The following is a 15,774-nucleotide window of genomic DNA, read 5'->3' on the forward strand; positions in this document are numbered from 1 at the left end:
ACGTTGCAGAACAGACAAATCGAGAAGATACCCAGGGAAAGCCCCGTGGGGGAAGCCCCCGAGCAATGCCCAGCCTTGGAGCTTGCAAAGCCAGGCAGCACAGCGCACCGTAGGAGCAATACCAGCTGCCGTGGGGAGGGGGGGATGCCGTGATCTCCTCCAGCTCTGACGCTCCGATACTGAAATGTGAATTGTAGTGCAAAAAACTACATTTCCCAGTTTCCCGTGCAGCCCAGGGGAATAAGCAATTGGAAGATTTAAATAGACCAGGCCAGAAGCAACCAACCTTTGGCACAACGCTTTTCCCTCCTCTTCTTCCAAACTATTGGCTGTTTAACCTTTTTCCCTGGCACTGGAGTGGCTGCCAAGCCTGGCATTAATTTTCCTTCCAAGCTTGCTAGGCCCATGAAGTAAACAGCCATGTGCATTCCTTACTCTATATTTAACAGCTGCAGTCTGTGCTGGGGGCAACTGCAACAGAGGGGAACCTTTGTAGCTTCCCAAATTCACGGCTCGTGAGGGTGGGAGTGGGGAAGCTTTCTGCAGGGAGAAGAGGAATTTCTCTCCTTCCCGGTATTTGCAAAGCAGGTTGCGTTAGAGAGAGACTGCAATGCCAGCATCCCAGCCGCGGTCCAGGGCAAGAGACAGGAACAATGTCCTCAACAGGGCTGAGTTCCTCTCCCTGAATCAGCCCTTGAAGGGGAACCAGGAGAGCAGGAGCTCCGGCAGAAAGCAGAGCGGCCAGGCCGGGGCAGCTGGTGCCCAGAACAGCAACCCCAAGGAGCGGAGGCAGTCGCAGCAGCTGCCCGAAGAGGACTGCATGCAGCTCAACCCCTCCTTCAAGGGAATCGCCTTCAACTCCCTGCTGGCCATCGATATCTGCATGTCCAAGAGGCTGGGAGTGTGTGCCAACAGAGCCTCCTCCTGGGGCGGTGCCCGCTCCATGATTAACCTCCTGGGGATAACGGGGCATGGGATCCCCTGGATTGCGGGTACGCTCATCTGCCTGGTGAAGAGCAGCACGCTGGCAGGCCAAGAGGTCCTCATGAACCTGCTGCTAGGTGAGTGGCAAACCTCCCTCCCCACCGGGAAAGCCCAGCCCTGGTCACAAGGGACAGCGGCACTGGGACTCCTCCTCTGACTGCTCCCAGCCAGCGATGTGGTCAGGAAGCAGGGAGTGACCTTTAGGGTGAATGCTGCACTTATTGGCCGTCTCGGTCCTGGGTACCATGGGTGATGGATGTAGCAAAAAGTCGTCTAAGAGGGATGGAGTAATCCTGGTAGCTGGTGACACCCATGGAGTAGGGGTAGGTCCCCAGTCCTGCATGGGACAGGGTTGTCCAGTCAGACCAAGGAAGTGTTTGTGATGTGCAGGTGGATATCAGCAGCGATGTCTTTTGTTTAATCTATGGTCATCTGCCTTGGTGGTTTGATAGGTGGGGAAAACAAAGATTTTAATCTTTGATATCTGGATCAATTCCTGAGGATATTCTTGAGAAAAAAAGATTTCCATCCTCTCACCACCTTCTTGAACAGACCCTGGCTCCCTGTCTCAGCCGCCGCGTGATGGAGTCCTGTCTCCTTCCCTGCTGCGGTTTGATCTTGCATCCTCCTTCCCATGAGGACCTTTCTTGCTGCTGTCCCCGTTTCCATGTGCTAATTTGACCCAGAGGCTGTGCAGACGGGCTGGGATGTTTCTGTCTCTCCTGCTGGTCCTTTCTTCTGCGGTGGTCAGTGTCCTTGTTTCTGGAGGTTGGGATGTGTTAAAAGAGTTGCCTTCTCAGTTGAGCAGGACCCATCGCACCCGTGTGGACCGATGTCCCACCAGTGACTAGGCTGTCACTCTAGGCGTGACTTGCCTTAGATCCTGGCCCCAACCCACCCTGGCCATGTCTACCTGAGGACCTTGCTCTTCTCGCTCTTCTGCCTTTGGCATGGGGCCCAGTTACCGTATTTTGCCTTGTGACTAATTACTATCTATCTCATCTGGCCGTGATCCACCCTCGTGTTTCACCCTCCCCCAAAAAACAGCGATCGGCGCTCCCACTTTTGGTTGGTAAGAGAAATTGAAAACATTGGATTTAGGCCTTTGCTTGTCAGCAAAGCGGGGACACAGGGACATTTTATTTCAGAGGCACCTCAGGAAAGGGATGTCCTGTCCGCAGGGGCCAACTGCGACGCAATATGGGCTCTGCAACATGGCCCCAGGTTTTTTTTCACAAGTTCATCCTTCGGAGAGGGCGAAGATTGCGCTGAACTGTCTTGAAAAGCACAGCGGTAGCAGCCTTTTCTCCCCTCTGCCTTTGAAAGAGACTGTCCTCGTGCTGTGACATCTAATGAAGGGAGGCCATCGCGGGGAAGAAGCCAGAATAGCATCGGCGTGATGCAGAGCCCGCCGACGTCAGCACTTCTTCCAGGGGCTCCTCGGTGTGCTGGGTCAACCTCTCACTGAGAAAAGAAGCTCCATTTAAAAGGGCACGAGGATGAAATAGTAGGTGACTAACATCAACCAGCACAGTTTCCAGATGTCTCTTGACCCAAGAGCCTCTGACGCTTTTGGAGCCTGAAAACTGACCTCTTTGACTCCAAAATATTTGAGATCCTTATAAAGAGCTAACGCCACCTTTGGCTTAAAAACAAGAACGGTTTTCTCGCCCTTCTGTTGCCATGAGAGGAGGCCAAATGCAAAGCCACCTCCAGGTCACGTTGAAGTTTTGAGTATCAGGTCATCGCTGGGAGACCTCAGCCCTGCAGCACTACCTGCGTCTCCAGGTCTCCTGAGCTCAAATGTGGTGCCTGGGGACAACTCGGAGGGTTTCTGAAGTCTTGCTTCCTTACCTAGACACGCTACTCCCATCCCTCTTGTCCACCTGCCAAGAAAGAAAATAGTTAAATTATGTGAAGGACTAGTTCACGACGTGACTTGACAGCTCCGTAGGTCTGGCAGCCTCCAAAGACCCCCGCTTTGCCCTCCGAGTGGAAAACACTGACTGGTGGGACTGACCAAGGTGCCCTGAGCCTCTCTTGTCAGAGCTTCCTCAGCAGGACTTGTGTCACCCCACAGAGCAGATCTCTGCTGTGAGCGTGGCCTTGGTTTGATATTTAAGATCACAGTCAGGAACTCCGAATATCCGAGTAGCTGCTGCCATAACACCTGCATTGCTGATGGAGGAAGGAGTCTGGCTGGGAAGTGTGAGGCTGGTGGACCTAGACAGATCCCGTGAGAAGTGGGGTCTCATGAGTAAATAGGAAGGGTATGGCATGATTGCTGCATCTGGCATCCTTGGTCCCTCTCGCTGCTGTTTTCCTGTGGATCAAATCCATCAGGATGTGGTGTAAAGCCCTCATGGGTAGGGACAGGTCAAAGGGAAGGGAACCTCCGGGTGCTTCCCTGGTCTCCTGGGAAGAGGGAAGCAGGGAAGTTGGGGTTGTCTATGGTACCTCTTCCTTACCTCCCCTGGCTCTCCTCCCTTCCCCCGGCTTGCTGAGAGTTTGATACATCAAGCAGAATTTCTGATGCAGTCTCTGGGCAGGGAGCCAGCCCATCACAGAGCACTTGTTTAGGATTTGCAATCAGGCTTTCAAGGCAAGGAGACAGGAGACTGCTGAAGTGGGACTGGGAACCTGGCAGAAGCACCACTGCAGATGGAGGGGGGGCACTTGCGCCTGAGGAGCTCTTGGCGGGAGCTTTGCCAACACATGTGGGAGCATTTCGGGTGAGGGGGTCTGACCCCGGGATGCTCCATCCATCCCAACTGCAGATGTTGATTAGCAACCCCAAGCAATGTTTTCCCTCCATGTTTGTCATCTGTGATGGAATTTATTGATTCTCCTTCTCATCGTAATCTTTTCCAGCAAATGCCAAACAGCCAGAGAAGCACGCTCACAGCCTGTTACTGAAAAGATGGAAGAAATCAGATATCTGTGCCCACTGTAAAAATCCCTCTGCCAGAATGTGCTTTCAGGAAGACTATCTCAGCATTGCCAACCCTGGCTGTTGAAGAGTCAGGAAGAAAGTCTGCACCCCCCGGCCAAATTGAGAAAATCATAACTCAGGAAACCCCCCAGCTTTAGAGTTCATTTTATTTGTCTGCCAGTGTTGGAACTTTTAGGACTGTTCAAGCTTTTCTCTGCAATCACAAGGATTTCATGAAAACTGAGGTGCTTAGAAAATCGTTTGAGCCTTGCAATTGGGCTTTCAGGGGGGAAACAGATATAAAACTTTCACTAAAACTCCCAGATCTGCTTCAGAACCAGACAGAAACTCCATTAAACCCTGGGGGAAGCAGTACCTCGGTTTCTGGTTCTGATCCATCTGGTGAGGATGTGGATCCAAATTTAGTGATTCATTGACTGCAAAGCCAGCAAAGAACATTTGGATCATTGATCTAACCCACGGCAAAATACAGGCTGTAGCACATCCCTTAATTTATTCCTGTTCAATTTGTTAAGGGAAAAAACCCAAACACTCAATCTGATGTACAATTACAAGTGAGGGTGAACTTGTCAGAAGCATTTCTATATTACTGCAGTGGTAGGTATTGTCACAAGCGCCTTGCTTTTAGTTTGACTCTTCCCTTCATTGCATCTGCATACCCTTGTCTCTTCAGCTGAATAGCTCTTGTAGCCAACAACTCTTCTGCCTTTCAATATTTTGGATAGTACTCAAGTCATTTCTTCACCTCCTATTTATTAAGCTAAACAGATTGATCTCGTTAGACTGATGGTCTTTCCAGGTCCAGGCACGTTCTTACTGTGATGGGGATGGAATATGGTCATCTACCCAAAGTGGTCACTCCAGTGAAGTCCACCTATTGTGTTTAGAGCCAAATCACCACCTTGTTTCGTTACCTGCAGTCCAGCCATGTGCCTTTGCTGTCGGAAGGTATCACCTGCTTGGTTAACCCTTGCACATAAAATACCTATTTGTGCTCGGTTTGAAATACCAGCCATTAACTGGTTCTGCTTTGGTCATGGCTTTCTGAAATAGATATTCAGACTAGGAGAAGAGAAAGCCCTGGTCTTCTCTTTGCCTGCTGTCTCAGTGACACAGGTCCCAGTCCTCATCTGTCACCAGCTGGCTCTGCATCCCGCTTCTGATGGGCGGGTTGGCTCTTCGGTGCTGTCACTAAGCATTTATCGCCATCAAGTAAAGCAGTGCCGCAGGGTGTGGACGTATCATCGCGAGCAGCGTGGCAGGCTGAGGATGGGTGGCTTGCCACAGGAGGAGGAAAGGAGGGGAGCCCAGGGTGACTTCTCCACTCCCAAAGGTCAGCAAGAAGGCAGTTCTTGCGCTCTCCAGCCTTCTCCCTGAATACTGACCTAGCTTTAGTCTGGCCGGGAACCGAGCCATGATATTCTGAGGCATAGTCCCCTGCCGAGCTGTGACTTTATCCTGAGCCATATATATATTTATTTAAAATATACAGATATATTTATGAATACATATATATGGCCAGCACTCTGCAGTCGCACCCTGGCAGCTTCCAAGCAAGATCAGATCAGCAGGGAAGTGGTGGGTTAGGAAGGAAAGAGAGTGAGAAATGCCTTCACCAGGCCCCTCGAGACCCTGCTGACCCTGCTCGAACAATACAGAGATGCTTCAGGTATTGTCGTGCTTTTCTTTGGAGACCGTGTGGTGAAAATACAGATAGTACAGCCCACTGCTGGTAAAGGTCACAGAGCAGATTAAATGCCCAGGCAGTACAGACAAGCTCATCCTGTCGAGCCTCAGGGCTCGGCAGCCCAGACCCAGCAGAGAGGCCGGGGAGTTGCACAGCAGATGGATCAGTCCGTACGCAGCAGAGCTTGCTAAGCCGAGAGCCCCAGAGATGGTTTGGGGCCAGATGTGTCTATTTTTTCTCCTTTCATTTTCCCACTGTGAAGCTGGGGATTTTCTGAGCTAGACAGGGCAGATGACGTTTCGGCAGGGAAGGGGAGAGCAGCTCTGGAGCTGGTGCCCTGCGTGAACCATCCCCTCCTTGTAAAACCTGGCACATGGAGGAGGTTCAGCCCCTGTCCTGCTCCCCTCCCACTCCGGCCAGTGCCCACTGAGGTCTCAGCAAGTTTGCAGCACATCTGCCCAGCGAGGTGGAAACGCTTAAATGTCAAGTAACCCAACCCATGGTGGGTGCCAGTCAGAGGGAACAACACAGATGCCCACTCCCTGCATCTAGCATCTAGACACAGGTCCAGCCTGGCATTAAATACTCCTCTTCATCACATCAGGCTGCTAATCTGCCTCTTGTTGTCCTGCCCAGATACAGCAGTTAAAGTCCCTGGTCCTTTGGTGGGTGCTGTCCTCACCCTTCATCCCTTCACAGCTGATGAGCTCAGGCATCTCTGAACAGCAAGCGATGCCCAGCTCTCCCGGCTTCCCTGCCCCCTTCCCTTCCTCGCCTGCCTCCTCTGTAGCGAATGTATACTGTTCACTGCAGGGCAGGCTTGCAAGTCTGCAGTGTCCCTTCACATAAAGGACAGTCAGTGACAGGCTGGGACCCATTTGGCTGTGGCTGGAGCAGGTAGGGGGGTATTTCCAGGGACCCACGTAGGGTCTCTATCAGACCCATGGTCTGATCAGCCCCTTGGTACCGGGCAGCATCAAGGAGCTCAGGTCCTGGCCAGCTGCTTGGCGCTGAGGATGCTGTGAGCCCTGCAGCCATCAGTGTGCAGCCCTTGGGGAAACTGCAGTAAGCTGAAATCCAACCCTCGCGCAGAGCGAGCAGGCGAAATGTTCCAGAGCCTGAATGCAGAGTGAAAGAGAAAAGAAGTGCGAGGGTTGTTGAATGGGAAGAGGGGGAATAAACATGGGAAATGAGTCATCCTTATGTCTGTCACTCTGGGAACATCTTCCCAGTGCCCCTGCCTGGAGCTCAAAGGGGACGGTAGTTGTTTCACTCAGGCAGAGCCAGCCTGGCCAGAGAAGCGGAGCCAGGCTCTGGCCTGAAGGGAGATCCCAAGAAATGGGTGAGCGTGTTTGGCTCTAACATGCCTTGACAGGAGCAGTGGTTGGGAAGAGGAAGGTGGAGGAGCGTTGGGCAGCGAGGTGAGTCGCTGGGAGGAGCAGTGGGCAGGGAGAGCCCATCGAGTATCCTGCTCCGGGCCAGGCTTGGTGGAGGATGGGGATGGGAGAGGGGAATCAGATGAACTGTCTCTTTTTCCTCCCCTTGGAAGAAAGTGCTGTGTTTTCACCTGGAACGCAGTTCTGGTCTTGCTCTCCATTTCCATCGGTACAGGGATGCAGACCTAGTTAGGCAGACCTAACTGATCCAGGTCTTTAACACACCATGAGATGTGATGGTTGGAGGCCCTCTGAGCACCACAGAATCAGCCCCAATTTTTTTTTGGCCGATTTGCCTTATTGAAGGCAGCGGGGTGTAAACACAAGCCTAAATAGCACTGAGTCCAAGCAAGGAGCCCAGCCTTTGTGGGCTGGGACATGCTGTTGGTAGTCAGCCCAAGGCAGTTTTCTTCCTCCAGCTCACCCCGTACGGTGCCGTCGTGCTTGTGTGTGTTGCAGCGCGTGGTTCTGGGATGTGCTGATGTTACCTGCACTGCTGCCGTAGCGTACAGGGGCATTGCAAGCTGCCGGAGCCCTTCTGGGAGGCAGCTCAGCCGTCCTGGGGGCTGCTCAGCTCATTTTCCCCATCAGCACAAGGCCTTCTCTCTGCGCTCACCCTCTCGCCCGTGTCTCTTCCCCGGGCCGTGCAGACCCCCGGCGAGGCAGCCTCGCTCAGTAATTGATGCTGAGATACAAATTGCCCAGCTCCCAGGGGCACAGTATTTCCAAGGGGAGAACTCCAGGCAGCCTGTGTTTGCACTCGGGGCTGTTTCTAATCATCTAGGATATAGCGGATCTATTTTTAGGGGTTTTTTTGTTGTTGTTTAATTAATTGCACAATGCTGCTTTCCACCATTTTTTCACCTCCCCGTGGCCAGTTACCCCACGCTGCTGCTTGTTCAGCCAAAAAATAACTTCCCCCCAAAACGCTGCAGTGTCTGATTCATTGGTTCTTCAATGTGTCATGCCATCTGTGCCTTTTGTCAGCTCTTACACCTAATAGTACCACATTTGGGGAAGAAAATGGAGTAGAGGCGTTCATTCCAGAGGAGTGGACCTCTTCCAGCGGCCACCAACTCCATCGGCGAGAGGGTGAAGATGCTTTTGAAACCTGCATTTTTCATTAATGTCAACTAGTCAAGGCTGCAAACAGCTCATTTTCCAGGTCAGGGAGCCTAATGCCTGCGGGAGATTTGGGAAGTTCAGAAGCAGTAGGAGGGGGCATGTAAGTAAAAAGAAAAAAGGAAAAAAATTATGAATTCTAATTATGGGGCAAAACAAACTGTTTCCTGGGAATGGTGACATTTGTCCAGGGTTCACTACTGAGTGAGGTTGGCTAGTCTGGGAAATACAGCACCTTCAAAGCCAGCCTTAGCCCTACTCGTGGCCTCGGCAGCTGTGGCGGGGAGCACATGCCATCTCAGCAGGGTTGGTGTGGCCTCCAGCACGGTGGGACCTGGATCAGAGCAGGCTGCAGGCTCTGAAGCCCAGGCAATGAGTTACCGCCAGCTTGGCTTTGCTTTAAAATGGTGCTGGGGCTGGGCAGAGGGGTTTGTCCGATGCACATCTGCTCCCACGCTTGGGTGCCTCCTGAGCTCACGGGAAGGGCTCGCTCTTCGTTCCTGGGCTTTTACCTCCGCCTTTTCCTCTCCCTGTGCGCTCAGTCGCAGTTCTGGGAGGCTGAGTCCAGCTCGTGACTCTGTTTCTGATCCTGGTCTCACGGGCTGGGCTCTGTAGAGCAGCCTTGTCTCATCCGAGCAGCCCCATGTGCGTGAAGTCATGTGAATCACGGCTGCAGGAGCAGACGAGGCCAAGGGCTTTTTTGGCTTTCTCCTTTTTCCCCCCCCCCCCCGCCCCCAGCACTGCACCCAGGTTATTTTTCAGCTGCGGTTTTGATAACATGTTTATATAAACATCTCAGCTGGAATCTGCCTCCGTCCCTGGAGATGCTGCCTGGCTCCGACCTGGGTCAGGCGATGCCCCCGAGGGTGCTCGCCCCATCCGCAGCCTCTTTCAGCCCCTGCTCCATACGGGGTGGCAGCAGAGATGGCACCTCAGGCGCTGGGACGGAAAGGACCTTACGGTGACAGGGGATGTCCAACTGTTTCGACTTCTCTTAAATACCAGCTTTGGGGTTTGGCTTGGTTCTGCTGCAACGATGCTTGAGGTTCGTCCTTGTGCTCTGCCTGCGCAGGGCTCGCCTCTCCGCTCGTCTCCACTCTTAATGGGCTCCTAACATTTGGTGGTAGGAGCAAGGCAGATAATTGTTTTCCTTTTCTTATTAATAGATATAAAACGTCTGCTCAAGAGGCTCACTTTCAGCTCATTTACTGTGCATCTGATGCCAGATGTTGGCTATTTGCAATACCAAGGTGATCTCTGATGCTAAAATTGTCGCAGGCAGACAAGATTTGCTCTTTGGTTTTGTGCTTTAAGGATATTTTAGATGTTAATAGAGCTTTTTGCGATCAGATGGTTTTGCAGTGGAAATCTGAAGGATTGTTTCCCTTAACACCAGGTCAAAGGGGAAATTCTGGATCTGTTTCAGAAAAATGTGAAAGGAGCGATGGGCTAGAGCTAATCCTTCCTCCGCTCTTTTAAATCCAGCACTACCTGGATTTTACATCCAATGCTGCCTGTTTTAAATCCAGTGCTACCTGGATCTGGGGGAAGGGCATGATGACAAAATGCTTAAAATGAAAATTTCTTGCTCCTCTCATCTCACCCCTCGGTCGGGTGGCACTCTGCCATCTCTGCTACGCCTCTGACAGCCCCGTCTGTCTCCAGAGATCAGCGTTGCGCAACTGCAGGCTGGTAAATCAGCTGCAGGCTCCCTTCTGCGGTCTCTCCCGGGGCTATATTTCCTCCAGCCTTCAGTCGGGTCAGCCTGAAGGATTTGCACGTCTCTGCGTTAGGGACAGGGGAAGGGCAGACCGAAGGTGACGATGCCGGTTTGCAGGTGGCTGGGGCTGCGCTGGCGAGCGCAAGGCTAAGGGGCTTCGGATGCAACCGCTTTGGTAGCCAGCAGGCACCTTTCCCAGTGCAGAGACACCCACCTGCAGCTGGACCCACCAAGGGTGCCTATGCGAAAGTTAACCCCTTAGCTGCGTAATGCTGGCAGGGGTCTGCCCGCCTCAGGAGGGAGGATTTGGTTTGCATTAAGGGGAAAAAGCAAGCGAGCCGAAGTCCAAGCGGGTATGTAGGTCAAGGAATTGCAAGGGAATAGGGCCCGGGCCAGGGCTGCAGAGCGACGGCACCGTCTGTATCTGTTCCTGAAGGATGGGCTCTTGGCAGCACTGTCGGCAGCAGTGCTGCGTGCTGATTCACTCTGGCAGTGCCTGGCTGCCGGCAGCAGCAGCAGCAGCAGCAGCAGCAGCAGCAGCAGGAGAGGGCAGGGGCACAGCGCAGCTCTCCGGGGCTTTGCAGGGGCTCTGCTGAGACCCAGAGTTGGGCGAGGGCGGTGGGACACCCCGTGCCTCGGGGGCCGGAGCAGGGCAGGCTGCTGGGGCTGTTTCATAAATAAGTTGCTTCATGGAAGGAACAGAAAGTGCAGGGGGAAGTGACAGAAAAAGCACCAGACGGAGGGATCTTTGTTTTTTTTCTTTTAATGGCAAATTAGCCCCCGGTTTTAATGCTGTCGTGCCTTCAGATCTTGAAATGTGGGCAAACGAAGCTTTCTGCTTTCTGTGCATCATTTGACGAAAATCAAACCTAGCAGTACTGAAGGCCCATTTTATTCATCTTCTGAATGAAAGGATTATTAAAACAGCTCTTTGGCTTGTTCTCCATGCCCTGAACACCTCCATGCACACATGCCTGCATCCCTCACGTTGCCCTGACTTCACTTTTGACCGTAAAAAAACCTTGTAAGAGCAAAATACGGACGGGACAATGGTGAACACCACGCGTCGCTAAAGAACACGACTTTTGTGCTACTGATCTACGGGCGGATTTGGTGGGGAGTGGTCTGCAGCGAGTATATTGAACACCATGGAGGAGACACTGGGGATCCTTTGGGGTGCCCAGCCTGGTTCCTGAGTCCTGGCTGGGCTCCTCAGCAATGCAATAAGCTGCTGACTTCAGCAGGAGCAGCTTGGGGCAGAGTCTTCTCTTGGCAGCGCTGGTGCGTCGTCTCTCAGAAACGAATGTGCGAGTCTGGGCTCCCGAGATCGCGTCCCAGAGCTTCAGCTCTTGCCCAGCTCTTGTCCAGGGTGCGATGGGACTGATGGGCAATGCAGCCGATGAGCTCTGAAAATCAGCTCCTGAAGCACTTTGCTGAATCCGGGCCGTGGGAGGTCACCGTGGTGGGGTGAGCAGCCGGGCTGGGGGTGATTTAGGAAGCTCAGCGCGAGCAGAGCCGTGGTCTGCGAGCGGCAAGATGGTCCCATCATGGCCGGCCAGCCCCAGCCCTTCGTTACCCTCGGCGGCTGTGAGCCGTGCTGACGACATTTCGGCCTTAACAGGAAACCGCGGTGAGTGGCTGCTCCAGGGCTCTGCAGCCTGTGTTTGAAATGCCTCCCTCCCTTTCTCCCCCACAGCCAGCCCCTTAAAAAAAAATATCAGCAAATCTCAAAACGCAGAGAACCGCTCTGCTGAGTGCTAGGCTCCCCCGCCGTGGGCTGCAGACCTCCCCCTGCTCTCTCCCCGTCTGCCGGTCATGTCAGGCAGGCTCTGTGCAGAGTCCCTGGCTGTCCTTGTCCTCCTAAGCCCATCGCGACCACTACAGAGCCGGTGGTGTGACCAGCCTCCTTGCATCCCCCTGCCACCTGCAGCCTCGCCACCTCATTTCAGATGCTGCCTATGAACCTTTCCTTCGTGTCAGCCTCCTGCTTCTTGTTGGGTTTAAGCTGGAGTGTTGCTGCTGCCTGTGCCGCCGTTCCCGCTAGCCAGGAGCTGGTGCCCAGACCTTTTCGTCTGCTCCGTCTCCCCTCCACAGCTCTGAGAGCCCAGGAGTGGCTCGGGCAGGACCTGGTAGGCAGGAGGTCCAGGGAGGTCCTGCTGTCCCCCGTGCAAGATGCCCTGCAGACGAGGAAGAACAGTAGCCCTCCCATAAGGAGAGAGTTTGGCCAGGATAAATATCAGCTCCTTCCCAAAGCGATGCCGGGGGCTGGCTGCGCAGAGGTGGCACGCTGCGGGAGGCGGGCGAGCAGAGCCGCCGTGACAGCTCCTCGCTTCCCAGCTCCTGCCAGGTGCCGAGCAGGCAGGAGGAGCTGCCTCCCTCCGATGTGCCGTCTCATTTCCCATCCCCGCTGCTGCCGTCCGCCGCGCTCCCATCCATCCTCCTGAAACCTTGTCAGCTCTCAAGGAATGGTCTTTTTCAGGGCCCGGGAACCAGGCAACTGGCCCCTCGCGTTCCTGCCGAGGAAGCAGGCTGTGCTTATGATGGTATATATTTCCTTGTCATTGCTGCGAGGAGCTGAAATCAGCACTCTGACTAATTAGGAGGGCTGGGGAAAAGCAGATGAGGGGATTAAAGAAAAATAAAATTGATGCTAGGAAATAGAAATGACAGTACCTGTCGGCTGGGGCAAAGGGGGTGGGATGAAGAGGAGGATGATGAAGACAAGTGCTGATGGGTTTCACTCCCGAAGCAGTTAGGGAAGAAAGGTGATTTGGTGTTGAGACCTGCAGCTGCAGGGATGGTCCCTCTGCTGCCACAAGCCTGGGTTTGCTCGAGCTGGGAGGTGTGTTACCCCCCAGCCACGTTTGTGCAGGGAAGGGGATGCATGGGGTGACTCGCAGCGAGAAAGCCACAGGGAGCGAGAGGCAAGTAGAAACAAGAAACGGCTTGTGGCTGTTCAGCGCTTCGGCAAAGGGAGAGGGACAGGTGGGAGACATGGAGGAGGATGTCGCCCGCCCTCCGCTTCAACACACCGAGGTGCTGTTCCTAATGCAGAAGCCCTTTTTTTTTATTGCATGGCTTTCCCCTTGGCTTGCTGTCTCTTAATGCTCTTTTCTTAGTGCAATCTGCCAGTGCGGTGTGATCCCAGAGGCAGGAGGGAGGTGGTGGGCTTGGGAGAGGACGAGGGACAACACCAGAAAGTGCCGTGAGGCACCTTTCCTCCCACCGACTGCTCACTGCGGCCTGGTCACCCCGGCACAGAGCCACCCCAGGCAGGGATACGTCCTTGCTGCATGAGGTTTCTCAAGCATGGGGTGGAGGACAGAAACACAGACACCCAGTCTGGTGGTTTGAGGGCCAAAAGAGTTTTAATTTTAGCTTTGCCAGTTGCTCTCTTTCTCCCCAGGCGGATCGCTTGCCTCTGTGGTTTGGGTTTCTCCTCTGTGAGATGGTGATAATGGTACTTGCCTTCTCCATGGGTGAACTGGGAGGGTTAATTAACATTTGGGTGGTGATGTGATGATGGGGGGGGCTGCGTGCAGCTGTACCGTGGACACCTGGCTGGAACTGAACCCAAACCTTTATTTAAAGACAGTGACAATCCTTGAACATTCTGCCTTGACTCTGCTTCTGTCTCTGACCTTTCCCTCCTTGTCTCTCGTTTTGTAGCCCTGCTCCTGGACATCATGATTGTGGCTGGTTTGCAGAAGTTGGCCAAGCGGAAGGGCCCGTACGACATCAACCCCGGCTTGTTGGACTACCTGACCATGGACACCTACGCGTTTCCAGCTGGCCACGCCAGCCGAGCGGCCATGCTCTCCAAGTTCTTCCTCAACCACCTGGTCTTGGCCATCCCTCTCCGGATCCTGCTGGTCCTCTGGGCCCTCTGTGTGGGCTTTTCCCGCGTCATGATCGGACGGCACCACATCACAGATGTCCTGTCTGGCTTTGTTTTTGGCTACTTACAGTTCAGGCTGGTGGAGTTGATATGGATGTCTTCCAACACGTGTCAGATGTTGATATCCATCTGGTGAACATGGGGGACTTGATGCATTTCCACTGGAAACTAGCAGATACTTTAAGAGTCTCCCTCCTAGTATTTCTACATGTTGTTTGTCGGAAGCAGTTGTAGCTTCCATGAGTAGTGGCGTTTTTTAATGTTGCTCCCCCACCTGAAAAAAAAATATGTTTCTTGCAATGGATTGGGTTTTAGCAATCAAGGGCCATACCTGTCTTCTGGCCATATTCTCAAACTGTGTTTGGACAGCAACCTAATTAAGCTTTACGGGTGAGAGAAATGAGCTACATGTCTGCCTAGTTTGGGTGGTTCACATCGGCACCTTGATACGTCCTCAGGATGGGCAGCGCCTGAGAGCTTCCTGAGAACACGTTCCTTAACTTTTTTGAGGCTAAATGATTTTGGCCACAGTGCTTTTTCTTTTTGTAAGCCCAGCAGTTGTGTCTTGTACAGTCAGGACACTGCCGGCACTTCACAGATAATAAATAATCATAAAAATCCTGCCCTGTTTGGTTCTTATCATGAGGGAAGGGACAAAAGCCAGTTCAGTGTAGCTTTGAGATACGTGTTCAACTTGGTGCAGGTCCTGCAGTCTTGCTGACCGAGGGGATGCAAACGATCGCTTAAATGCTTTGCTTTGGATGGGGTGGACCTAGATGGGTGCTCATGACGCTGAAGGTGGCATGCTGAAGGTAGCCTTTCATCTGCTGTTCAGAAAACTGCTCTGTGAGGGGGTGTGGGGGGTTTTGGTCTGGTAAAGGACAAATACAAGTTGCCCATTTTCATCCTAGTAGGGAGTAATTGAGTAGGCATTGTGCTGGATCATGGTGATTTTGCAAAGCAGCTATAGATACACAGCAAAGAGTCTTTTTTCTATCTCTTCGTGGCCATGATTTTATAATTATGCCAAATGATGCTGTAGATGGGAATTTCCAAGGTAAGTCTTGTACAGCATTGACTGTTTTCTGGTACACCCAGCAATGTCGGTGAGCTAGAGGGCAGGGAGGCAGGACTGCCCGTACCCCTGCCTCTGCTCGCTTGGCTGTAACCTCGTTACGGAGGTAAATTCTGAACGTTTCTGTGTCTTACCCTGTATGAAATGAGGAGAGCACTCCTGACCTTCCTTGATTGCAAGGCTGAGCTAATTGATGTCTGTGAAGCGGTCTGAGATTACTGAATAGAGTTTGATGTCCAAACACGGTGCTGTTGCTTCCCATTATTGACAAGCAGCCACCTTGAAACCTGGCTGATCTTTACCCAGGTGATGGCCATGTTCAACGTGGTGTCTCTGAAACAGCTCACCCCTCACGAGCGCCTAAGAAAATCCCATATTTTGCACAGAACCTTCCAGTTCTCTGTAGTTTCTCTGTCTTTAGAAGAGAGTTTGATGTTTGGCAGGTGATGGACGCTACCAGACTCAGCACCTTCCCTGGCTGGATGCATCCTGCAGAAGGAAGGGATCCCATCATCCCTGTCCTTCTGTCTGTCCCAAGTGAGCAAAATGCACCTGGCTTGCAAGGCCAGGGAGCAACCAGCTGGGTCTTGTGCTCTCATCTATCCCTGCATGTTGGGGAGCCTCTTCCTACAGGGGCTGCTGGTGAGAAGAAGACATTCAGATAATGACTGTTGCAAGCTGCTAACATTTGTTGCTCTTTGATAATTAATATGAAAAGAAGCTAAACAGAAAATCTATCCCTGGCACGCATCTCCAGCTGAGATGTCAGCGCAGAGCCCTGGGAGCTGCTGACTTCCCGCGCTGCCGGCTCCGAGGCTGGAGCAGAAGCGTGGTAAGGAGGGCTACCGTGTCCTTCAAAGACGAGCCTCCTGCGGAGCTCCCTGGGGGTGGGCTGTGCG

General features: G+C 53.0%; 1 protein-coding gene across 1 annotated transcript; it reads left to right on the plus strand.

Annotated features, from left to right (window-relative positions):
* Positions 1-607: 607 nt before the first annotated feature.
* On the plus strand, positions 608-14,067 carry PLPP7 (phospholipid phosphatase 7 (inactive)). Its single transcript, XM_050908072.1, has 2 exons — positions 608-1,061; positions 13,572-14,067. The coding sequence occupies exons 1-2, from the start codon at positions 611-613 to the stop codon at positions 13,934-13,936; spliced, it is 816 nt and encodes a 271-aa protein (XP_050764029.1). The 5' UTR covers positions 608-610; the 3' UTR covers positions 13,937-14,067.
* Positions 14,068-15,774: the final 1,707 nt, after the last annotated feature.

The sequence above is a fragment of the Gymnogyps californianus genome, chromosome 18 (assembly GCF_018139145.2).
Source record: "Gymnogyps californianus isolate 813 chromosome 18, ASM1813914v2, whole genome shotgun sequence".
NCBI lineage: Eukaryota > Metazoa > Chordata > Aves > Accipitriformes > Cathartidae > Gymnogyps > Gymnogyps californianus.

What these genes read in the sequence shown, in the direction of transcription:
- PLPP7 (XM_050908072.1), top strand. Translation starts at nt 611, where the DNA reads ATGCCAGCATCCCAGCCGCGGTCCAGGGCAAGAGACAGGAACAATGTC. An exon ending in CCTCATGAACCTGCTGCTAG is followed by an intron (nt 1,062 to 13,571) that starts GTGAGTGGCAAA and finishes CTCGTTTTGTAG; the next exon opens with CCCTGCTCCTGGACATCATG.